The 12,410-nt window shown below is 37.8% G+C and overlaps 1 protein-coding gene across 1 annotated transcript in view; it reads right to left on the reverse strand.

Moving 5' to 3' along the window:
• Positions 1-2,423: 2,423 nt before the first annotated feature.
• The window catches only part of usp10 (ubiquitin specific peptidase 10), a 73,587-nt gene continuing 63,600 nt past the window's right edge, over positions 2,424-12,410 (reverse strand). The window contains exon 14 of the mRNA XM_072595931.1: positions 2,424-4,509. Coding sequence (XP_072452032.1) covers positions 4,322-4,509 — 188 coding nt within the window. The 3' untranslated portion in view covers positions 2,424-4,321. The remainder of the gene's footprint in view (positions 4,510-12,410) is intronic.

The raw sequence follows: 12,410 nt of genomic DNA on the forward strand, positions 1-12,410 counted from the left end.
GCGGATATGAAGATTACAGATGGGCAGGATTTGCCTAATATAGATTTGCCTAACTAAAAGTTAAGCTTCTCGCTTGATCTTGAGAAATGGGAAAGCTATTTGAACAGATTTTAAGTCACTTCATACAGGGTTGATAAAATGCTACACTGATCAGTAAAATGAATGCAATCAAGATGACAACAAACTTGCATACAGATACGCACAGGGAGAATTATGAGGTTTTAGTTATAACAGAAAACAGGAGGTATCCAAAACTCCACTGCAATGATCAAAGTTCTAGCAGTGGTATAAATTACCTTAGGATGAAAGCGAACTGCATCAAGCAATCCACAAGAGAAACAGTTAAAAAGCATCATAACGAAAACTTCATGAAAACAAATCACAAAACTTGGAAGAGAAATTAAACTGGCTGGGCTTTGAATCTATTTGTCAGCTATTGTATTTCAGTGAGTCGTGATCCTGTTGTAAATATACACTGCCTTGGTTGTCTGGAGTTAGATCGGAGTGCAATCTTTTACCTTGATTCTGCAGAGAAACATAAATGGTCAAGTGATGCAGAGTAGTCAGCAACACCCAGAAATGTAAAAAAATAAGGTTTGTTTGGTTTGATTGATGAGTGACAAAATGAGGAGTTCCTACTGAAGATAGGAAGTTTGCCACCATGAAACTTTCAACATTTATGTACAAGCAGGAAAATGAGAAAAATGCCCAAAGGTGCTTCACTGTGGTGGAAAAAAATTGCTCCAGCAAAACCATCGGGAGTTGTGACAAGAGACTGGTCGAAACCTATTGAGGAAGAACTTAAAGAAAGAGACAAGGAGACAATCTGTGAAATGTAAGCAACTAAAAATTTTAAGAATTGAGATAATGCAATTAAGATTTATTGCACATTAAAACTTAAATTTTGAATAGATCAGCCTCCATTTCTTCTGTCTACCTGAGGGGCAAGTACTTAAACTTCATGTGATGAATGCTGTCCCTCAGTGGGAAACAAATGCAGCAAAACTTCTGGAGGAGCAGGAAACAAGACAATTAACAGGTTTACATGGTTCACTGTGTATATTTAGAGACCAGAAGCTGCTGAGAGATTTACAGCTTTATGGTAAACAATGATGACGTCACCATTATTCTAAACTCAATTGCATGACAAGTTAGTCAATGCATTTATGGTGAATCTCACTTGCATCATTGAAATTAACAGTTTCAGTTCAGGTACTGCTGAAAATATAAACATTTTGCTGAAGCTTTCCATCTTGCACATCAGGACAGGATTGCAAAAATGCAAGATTCTAATGGGAATAACAACTTATACTGCATGAGAAGAGGGTGCTGATTGGAAGGCAAGTAGACTCTGACTGGTAGAGGCTTTTCCACAGGGATGCACCAGGGAACAGTTAATTGCCAAGTGTTTGTTTAAATTCAAACCAGACAACTTGACTGATTCAACAACATTGCCATGAGGAATACACTAGGGTGGATGATCCGCTTGTGTTTAAGTTGAAAAGGCACATGTTCTTTGTTCACAAAGACAGGGTCCACTGGGTGAATACAGGGAGTTCCTAGCACATGTGAATCAAGTTGCGACCCCAACTGAATGCCAATGGACAGTTATTGTACCTCAGCTTAGTCACAAAGGTTCATCTGGCTGTACAAGACTCAAAAATGAGAATTCATATTCTACTTCATCTCCTGGCATATTAGTAAACTCAAGTCTAAATAAAAACAGATGAAGGAACTAGACATAATTATAAAATTAAGACTTCTGGAAAAACACATTCACCTTATTTTAATTCAGTTCAAATTTGTTGCTTGCTTGGTTTCCAAGGCTGTACAGCCAAATCAAACATTATCCCAAGAACTGAAGAGCAATTCTGTCAGTTTTATGAATGAAGTTCATATAGTGCCACTAAATAATTATGCACCATGTACAAACTGGCAGCTGCTCCTCAGACAGTGTGTTTAACTTCACCTCAATCTGCCAAACTAAAGCAAACAAAAGCATAAAAACAAACAATTTTTCCCCCAAGTGACCCATCTGTTGCATGCCACTGGGCTGCTAAAATTACTTAAGTAAATCATTGCTGAGGTGCAATTGGTTTTGTGGTACTGAACTGGTTCTAATTGTGATTTGAAGCTTTATCAGCCGTCTCCCCAAATGGGAAAGTTTTGTAAATTCCTGGTCAATAGATGGGAGTCCATCTGGTAATATAATGCATTACTTTGAGCAACTTGATAAAACCAGTTCTAACTAACAGTACTAATCTACTATTTTTAGGCATTTTGCTCAGGTCAAAAATCAGAAAATGGGAACGGTATCAAGTTAATGGGAGGAACAAAATCATACTTTAAACTTATCTTAGGTACAACTTTTAATATTATTCAATCTTCAGGTTTGATATTAACCACACAATTTAACCAAGAAATGGTTAAAAAACGTTATAACTGAATTTATTGTAACATATGCAGGATTAAAACTTCAAATAGCAAGCAACAGATACTGTGCAAATATGGAACCATTTTTGCCATCATTTTGATAAATAAAGCATATTACATAAATGAATATTCAAATAGAATATGGGGCAAACTTCTTGGTTAAACAGATTACACGTTGCAATATTTCATAGTAATAGACTTTTATTCAAGGTAGTTTCATCTGCAAGACAACAAATTAACTCAAGATCAAGTTCACAGAATCTAAAAGCAAATCATTTGGTTACCACGTATGTATAGTTCTTAAAAAGCTCTGAAAATATCTCACATTAAAATGTCAGCCATGTTTGGTCATTTAAGAAAGAACTTAAAAGGTACTGGGGAAAGTCTTTAATTAGGGAATGCACAAGTTAAAGATTAAAAAGATTGGGAAAATAAGTCTTTGAATGCATGAACTAAACAGATCAAGCAAAAATTGCAGATAGCTGTCTATCAATCCCTGGCAACCAAACATGGAAAGAAGTTTTTAAAAAACAGAGACTAAGTCCCCAGCACCAGCTACCCTCTATCCCAACAGAAACCGGTATCCTCAAACCAATAACTAAAAACATTTGCCACAGCCTAATGGGTTGAGACACATTTCTTACGGCAGTAGTAAGAACTCAGTTCATTAAAATTCAGGTGCACTTTAATTCAAACTGTTAGCTGACAAAAGTATGGTAATGATGAGGACTTTTGATGAGATTACTACTAGCCTATTGGACAGGTGGCAACATTTAATTGACCCAAACAAGCAACCAATTCCACTGGTATGGGAATAAGTTGGCAAGATCTCGAAAATGGCTGTGTGGCAATCAATAGTGGAATGAGTTGTCAGTTAACTGCAAGTTTGTAAGAATGTTATAATTAGCAAAAAAGCATTTAATTACAGTAAAGTTTCACAGGGAAGTTTTAGTTACAGTCCGATTAAGGTTGCGTAAACAATATCAAAAGGTGATTTGTCTAAATGTTTTTGAATGGGTAACTATCTTGAAATTCTAGAACTGCAGAGGGTTTTAAATTGTTTTTTAACCATTTCCTGGTACCAATACTGGGAAAGCTGAAACAGACTGTTCAAGTCAACTTTCTTTGCACCATTGTGATCTTGCATCCAATTCACGCCCAAACAGTTATTTAAAGAACTTGAAATGAATTTATTAACTGATGGGTGATAAACTCAATTTTCTCTAATTATCACTAAATTGTTTACAGCTCCATTTCAACAATGAGAGAAGAGCAAAACCACAAAGTAAACAAAGCCAGACTGAACCATTAATGGAATTATATCAATCATCTTTTCTTTTATATCAAGTTTCAATTGTGTACACAGAAGCATAATTGCAATCAGAAGTCTTAGTAGCTGCATTAAGGTTACAATCACCCATCTACACAGTCTCAATATTTCAACCTCAAATGTGGATTTGCATGTTATTTTGTAACGTGCAGTTTTAAGCATTTTCATTAAGCTTTTTTTAAAAAACTGTCAGCATTCTACTGCTGCTCAACACCCAGTAATCACACACGCAAGTTTTTCTCATTAAAACACCAAAGCATTCAGTACAATGGAACACTTATCCCTCCCCCAAAACCATGGGCTCAAGTGTTACCTATTATCAAAAGCAAAAACATTAGCAACTGATTTGTATGAAGTTAAAATGTTATGAAAGATGTCACATAGACATAAATCTACAAGATTTGCTGCTGGTGCACATCCCCAGGTTTTTTTCCCCATTTAAACTTTAATCTGAAGTTACGAGAGTGGATTTGAAAAATTGTAATGAGGGAGGGAAGGGTTTATCTGACAGTTGGTGCTCTGAAGGGTGAGATGCTAGAGCAACAGTACAGTGACAGTTCACAGCAGATCAACTCGGCGATAGTACAGGAGGTAGGCTGTACGTTCAGCAGAGGGCTTCACAACATGGTATTGATTTATCACTTTCACTATCTGGTCATCAATGCGCAGCCAGCCGTTAAGACCAATATGGAAGACATCTGTAGTGTAATGTCCACCAGTTGCACTGTTTCCATGGTGATAGACAACTGAAAAGAGAAAGGAAAATGTTGTGGGACAATGAAAAGAAATAGGATCTTTCAAAACTGACATGCTATATAGTCAATAATAGTCAACATTCTGATTAGATTTTTTTATAGTCAGTTTTATAAATACAATTATATATATATATTATATATTTTACAAAGTATAGTATTACCATACTTCAAATTTTCTCTTCAGTTGTGATAAAATCACAAAGACAAGAAAAATCTTCCAGCAAATTTAGCTGGTGCTTCCATGGAGAGACCTACAGTTCAATCCCAATTCTGGATCAGTAACTTGTAGTTTCACCTTAGGTAACACTTCTGAATGGCCTGAGTGGTGGATTTATGAACCTTATCACTATTTTATTTCTGTTATGATAATCAATCAGGTACTTCAAAGCAAGGCAATTTCTAACAACCTAGATATTGAGTCAACCTGTTCAGACACCTTATGATGCATGCCTACAGAGGATGGGACTTTAACCCAGGCCTACTGGCTCAGAGGTCTACACCCTACAACTACACCCTAACAGCCTTCCTGTTCTTGGGCAAATCTGTGATTTTAGTGCATAACAGTTGATAGTCTAGAAATAGTGTCACTGAAATCAGCATTTCACTCCTCCTCAAATGCATCTTTCTATCAGCAAACTGCACAAGACTGCCTTAAAATTAAGTTTTTGCACACTCTTCCACAACTTCTTGAATTTAAACATAAGACAAAAACTACCATATCCAGTCAAACATCTAAGGATTATAGAACAGAAGTCTTGTAGAAGTTAAAACTAAACCAAAACATCTGTGCAGAGCTCCAGGGGAAAATGGTAATAGACTGGTAAAAGTCAAATGCTCACAAGCTGGTGTAGACACAATGGACTAAACAGCTGCAGTCTGTTCTGACAAACACTCAGGCGATCCAGAGTTAAGAAAATTCATAATAGCAGCACCACTTAAACCAATGGGACCAGAAATCACAAATATAGCCAATACAGGTAAGGAAAGTTTGCATTCTACAAATAACGGTCTTAATTCTTCAATTGCATTAAAGCCAATTTGCATTGAAGAAACGTGCATCATCAGAACAGACTACTTCTACAGCATGACAATTCTGAGTGTGATGGTAAATTCTATCTAGAATTGAAACTTGCAAGATAACTTCTCCAAACAAATTTTAGCATCACGACAGAGGGTTTTCCCCCTATATACAGAAGTTAAATTATTCCAAGCAGTTTTTAAACAAAGCCCAGTACCTGCAAAAACTGTAAGGACTCCATCCTCACAAAACAGGACTGACCAACTTTTGTCTGGGCATTTTATGTTGGCTCTCTAAGCTAAAACAGTCATTCAAGCAAAGACAAACCATGTCAAAACTTGTACGAAAAGATACTTTGGGAAATCAATGCAACACAGCATACAAGGAAAGTGCACAATGAATGCTTAGTTTTGTTTACCAGCATCTCAAATTTTTGAATAGTGAGTGGCACATATTTAATGTAAATGTTTGATTCACTTAAGGTCAACTACAGAGTCAAAAGTTGTGGCACTGGAATAGCACAGGTCGGGGGGGGGCGCTGGGAGACAAGTAGGGCGTGGAGGGGGAAGGGAAGGTGGCTGATTAAGTAGGGGGTGATAATGATAGGTCAGAGAGGAGTGTAGAACGGACAGGTGGGAATGAGGATGAACAGATAAGACACTGCCACGTTGGAGGGTTGAATCTGGGATGAGGTGGGGGGGGGGGAGGAAGGAAAGAGGAGAGATGAGGAAACTGGTAAAGTCAACTTCAAGCAGCTTTACAGCATTGTGCCCAAAGTTCTTGCAGCACGACTGTCCCAAGTCTAGATGGGCAGCAGGCAGTCACTTCAGGTTTATTTGATTAAAATGTAAAAATGCCAAAAGTTATAACATGTGTCTTTTTTTAAAATCCTCCATATGCCCATTGATTACAGATTCTAATTTTATTAGTCTCTGGCTAAAAATATTTGTTCCTTTGCGATTTGAAAGCATCAGATATCAATTAAACGACTATATGTTGCATGTATAAAGTACTATTTTTCTCTTTCCCAGTAGGTGTTTGCACTTCAAGGAAACTATGGTTCTAAAAACTGAAATAAATGTGGATGCTTTAAATCAGAAACAGAAGTTGCTGGAAAAGCTCAGCAGGTTGGCAGCATTTGTGCAGAAAAATCAGAGTTAATTTTTGGGTCCGGTGACCGTTCCTCAGTTCACCAGACACGAAACATTAACTGTGATTTCTCTTCTCGGATGCTACCAGACCAGCTGAACTCTTCCAACTATGGTCCTAACATCTGTTGTACAGAAACATCCGTTGTACAGAAACATCCATAGTGAATGAGTGTAAAAGTTAAATCAAAGCATCTGCAAGTAGTGTTTGTTGCCAGCAGGACCGCAATCAGGTACTTCAAAAGAAACTGCATTTTTCTGTGCCTCAGAATACAAATCCATGCAGTAATAAATTGTAAAGTTGGGGTAAACTAACGCTGACCAGGTTGCATTTCACCCAGCAAGCAGCGTTACTGGCCTTAAACAAAATAATTATATTTACCTACATCTTAATCCATCTTCAGGATGATTTAAAGTGATTCAGTGAGTTACTTCTCACAAAGTTAAGTAATAAAGTTAAACACAATAACCAACTGATAAAAGTATTCAAATAAATCAAGTTACATGATCTACTAAACTGTTTCTCTCACGTGCAATTTGAAGCAAAAACAAATTAATATCAGCTTATGCCCAATGTTCCCTGTAATATTTTTTTCCCCATCTATGTGCAGAATGTGTACCAATATCAAGGTAATGCACAGATATGCATTACCAGTGTAAACAAAATCTATATTTGAGCTATCACAGGTGTGTAAGAATGAATGTACCCCAAGTAATGGATATGGTAAAATGCTAATCCACAAATCAAATTTAGCAAATCTCAATTTTAAATTTACCATAGCACCATAGTTCACATTATATATTAATGATCTGGATGAAGGGACTGGGGGCATTCTAGCGAAGTTTGCAGATGATACGAAGTTAGGCGGATAGGCAGGTAGTACTGAGGAAGTGGGGAGGCTACAGAAGGATCTAGACAGTTTGGGAGAGTGGTCCAGGAAATGGCTGATAGAATTCAACGTGAACAAATGCGAGGTCTTGCACTTTGGCAAAAAGAATAAAAGCATAGAGTACTTTCTAAACGGTGAGAAAATTCGTAAAGCCAAAGTACAAGGGATCTGGGAGTACTAGTCGAGGATTCTCTAAAGGTCAACATGCAGGTTGAGTCCGTGATTAAGAAAGCGAATGCAATGTTGTCACTTATCTCAAGAGGGTTGGAATATAAAAACACCATTGTGCTACTGAGACTTTATAAAGCTCTGGTTAGGCCCCATTTGGAGTACTGTGTCCAGTTTTGGTCCCCACACCTCAGGAAGGACATACTGGCACTGGAACGTGTCCAGCGGAGATTCACATGGATGATCCCTGGAATGGTTGGTCTAACATATGACTAACGGCTGAGGATCCTGGGATTGTATTCATTGGAGTTTAGAAGATTAATGGGAGACTTAATAGAGACGTACAAGATAATACATGGCTTGGAAAGGGTGGACACTAGGAAATTGTTTCCCTTAGGCAAGGAGACTAGGACCCATGGACACAGCCTTAAAGTTAGAGGGGGTAAATTCAGAACAGAAATGCGGAGACATTTCTTCAGCCAGAGAGTGGTGGGCCTGTGGAATTCATTGCCGCAGAGTGCAGTGGAGGCCGGGACGTTAAATGTCTTCAAGGCAGAGATTGATAGATTCTTGTTGTCTCGAGGAATTAAGGGCTACGGGGAGAATGCGGGTAAGTGGAGTTGAAATGCCCAGCCGTGATTGAATGGTGGAGTGGACTCGATGGGCCAAATGGCCTTACTTCCACTCCTATGTCTTATGGTCTTATTTGAACTCATGACCCCTCGGTTTTAAATGCAGCATAAATTATTACATGACCATTCATTTTCATATCGTAGTTTGTACTTTAGTCAGCTGATAAGTCAAATTAGTAGCGGTGGCTAAAGACAAGGATGTTATGTTTCAATTTGTCAAGGTCAAAATTCAAACAGCTAAATAGGTTTGTTCATAAAATTGATAGCTGTAAAAGGCAACTTATTTCACTTCAGAGTGATTTCTTTACTTAAAACTGCTACAAGTAGTGAGAGGAAGATTGTTTAATTTCTTCACTTCACAAATATAATCAGAGGTGAAGTGTCTCTAACTTTAAACAGTTTTTTTTGCACTGGACTATGGAAGTCAGAAACAGTTTCTATGTAAGTTAAACGAACATTAAAGGAGAAAAACTACATCCAGGAACTGGCAAGGAGAGAACTGTGGTAAGAATGATTAAGAACAGTTGTTGAGGTAGCTTTTACAAAAGCAATGACATTTATTTCACCTAAAATATTTTTATTTAATATTCATGGAGTTTAACTGTAATATAAAATTTCACAATTTTTAAACTAAACTGTCACTCAATGACCAAAGTGAATTTTGTAGAGCTAGTATACGGAAGTACGTACAGTTTAAAATGCTCCATGAGACAACCTCACAACCTTTTCAATATTGTTTTGAGATCATAGAATTAGAGGTTTACAAGCAGGAGGACCTTCAACCCATTGTACCTATATTGGCTCCCAAAAGAGCTACCCAACAAGTTTCAATTCTCCAGCCCTACCTCTGTAGCAGTAATTTATCAAATTTCTTGAAACCATTTATGGAATCCATCTTCACCACTCTCCCAGGCAGCACAATCCAAATCCTAACTACCGAGTCTAAAAGTTTCTCCTCATCTCACTTGCTGACAATTTTGAAACTGTGATCTCGAGCAACTGACAAACCAACTAATAGAAACAGAACATCCTTCTTTATCCTGTAAAAACTGCTCATAATTTTGAGCACTTCAATGAGGCCAGCTCTTAATCTTCTCTACTCCAAGGACAATAAGCCCAATTTCTCTAACCTTGCCTTGATTCGAAATTCCTTGCATCATTCTAGTAAACCTCCTTTGCATGCTCTCCAGCGCTTTAATATCCTTCCTTAAATAAGGCACTGAACACAATACTCCAAATGTGATCTGACCAATGGCTTTTAGAGGTGTAGCATCACGTCCATGCTTTTACACTGTACGCCTCTATTTATAAACCCATAAGTTTTCATTATAATTGTTTCAACTTGCCTGGCCACTTTAAAAAAATTATACAAGTGAACCCAAGATCCCTCTGCTCCTAGATGTCCCTCAAAGTTGTACATTGAGTCTGTACTGACTTTCCAAGTTTCTTAAAGAATGCATTACCTCATTTCTTCATATTGAAATTCATCTGCCAGGTGACTGCCCATTTGGCCAACTTGTCAATGCCCCTCTGAAACGGCCTAGCATCATCCTCACTATTCACTATTCTCCCTAGCTTAATATCAGGTTTAGAAATCTAAACCTTTCCCAAATCTCTTTGAAAAGCAATGTTCTTAAAGTGTCAAATGTCTTTGGGAGTCAATCTTCATTTCAAAGGTTCTACAGAACCAGCCACAGCAGAATGACTAGACAAGTGGTATTAAATGGCCCCCAAATCATGCTTCAAATTTCCCAAAGCCATTGCCTCCATCCCAAATATCTTGCTTAGTGAGCATTCTGGACAAGGAAGTGGTAAGCAGAAGTGTGGAGAGGCTGAGAGACTGGGACACTAATGGGTCAAGCCAGAGGGAGACATGAAGAGTGAGAGGAGATTTGATGAAAATGCTACAGGATAGAAGAGTCCTAAAATGCTTTCAAATTCCAGGAACTGAAGAGTGAATTTTGGCTCTGAATCCCACCTGACTAATGGCAGGCATGGCTTTCATACATTAATTCCTGTCATGGGCATCTACCAGATCTCTGCTTGTGGGCTGGAGTGGCAGTACATTTCGTTTACCCACCATGGAATGCACAACTATCAGGGTTAAAAAGTCCAGCACATTACAGGGAAAACTGCCCTCATCAGGGCATTCGTTTGTGACCGACCTCACCAACAGCCCAGATTTGCTAAGTTAGACAGACTGGTAGTACATCAGTAGTATATGTACGTTTCCTTTTAAAGTTGGTATACCAAGTTACACTCCTTAGAGAATTTAATGGCAGCCAGTGTGCTGGTCTTACCCACATACAGACCAGTGCGCAGAGCAGAAATATCTTGTATTGCCAGATTTAAAGTCAGACACGTTCAAACTTATTCACTAAATATCTTGAGGTTGATTTCATTTTTTTTTGTTAAGATTCAATATAGCATTAGATAACTTGAAAACCTGGCAATGTCTCATACCAATACGAGACTGTAATGAATCTTCTGCTAAATGGTGGCTAGAGACAGAATGTGAAAAGAATCATGTCAGATATATCTAAAAGAAGAAAAGGCAGCTTGGTGCAATGACATTGCAGAGTGACCAATTTTAAGTTGCAATGGCAGCATGGTAACATGCTGCATTAGCTGGTATTATCTGCATTTTACTTTCATGAACACCAAGGGCTGAAAATGTTAGGCAGCTGTGAAATCTCCAATGGAAGACCCAGACAGACCACTGATTAACCCCAGAAGCCCTTAACCCTACTTATAAAGTCATGACGAATCCTAGCAACCAAGGACTAAGATGATGCATGTAGAGATTGAGTACTGTACTAAACCTCAGAAATAAAATTATGACGGACATGGATAGGATGGATAGCCAGAGTCTGTTTCCAGGGTGAAAATATCAAATACTAACAGGTGTAAGGTTTAAAGTGAGAGGGGGCAACAGTTCAGAAGAAATGCGCATGGAAAGCTTTGTTTAAAGAGGGCAATAGATGCCTGGAGTGGTCACAGAAACAGAGATAAGAGCAATGTTTAAGAGGCACTTAGACAAAAACACATGAACAGACAGGAAGTAGAGGGATACAGACCATGGGCAGACAAATGGGATTACTTTAGAATGGTGTCGCGGTCAGCACAAACATGGTGAGCCTACTCTGTACTGGTCTATGTTCTGTACCTTAATACTGTTCGTGTGCGATTGGAGAGTTCATAGGACCTTTTATCATTATATAAAATTGCAAAGAACATTCCACCAGTCCCCAAAATAACTTTTTTTAAAAATGAAGATGTAATATAAATACTTATATGATGCCAGGAAAGGCTAATGGATTTGTACTAAAATATACAATGTACTATTAGTGAAGGATGATGCATATGAAAGTTATCTTTCAGCCAAATGCAAATTTATTAAGCAGGTTCAGTCTAGTTTGCAAATTTCTTTCGCCACTATATGAATAGATCACTTTGAAAATACCAGAATCACAATGAACTATAAATTATTTCTCCCACACCAACACACTGCTAAAACTGTACTGAAACAACTTTAAAATCATTTCATCAACTTTGAATAATTATTTCAACATTGCAAGGGATAATTCAATTCAAAATTCATGTCCACAGTCAATACAAAGTGATATCAAGCGCCATGATTGATTTCTGCTCAGAATTAGCTGATTTCAGCCACTGCACTGGTACTAACGTTGACCTCCTGACAGAGGGAATTGAAGCAAGATGACCTATTATAGATTTCTATCCAGTGGCTTATATTAGAATGATGCAAGTATACATAATGGACAGTGTATACTGTCAGATTATTCCATGCTAAATGGTGTCTGAACTCATGCATACTGCATTCTTGACACTGAAATATGGACAGTTGCATCTTGGAAATCACCCTAGCAGGTTCACCCAATTATAGGGCAAAGCAGTAAGCAAGTTAACTAAATTAAGAATACAAAAAGTCGCTTGAAGTACCAGCAATTTAACACTGTTACAGTTTAAATTACTTTGCTATTAATTTATCTTACAGTATAACTAAGTTACAAGA

The sequence above is a fragment of the Chiloscyllium punctatum genome, chromosome 26, assembly GCF_047496795.1.
Source record: "Chiloscyllium punctatum isolate Juve2018m chromosome 26, sChiPun1.3, whole genome shotgun sequence".
Taxonomy (NCBI): Eukaryota; Metazoa; Chordata; class Chondrichthyes; order Orectolobiformes; family Hemiscylliidae; genus Chiloscyllium; species Chiloscyllium punctatum.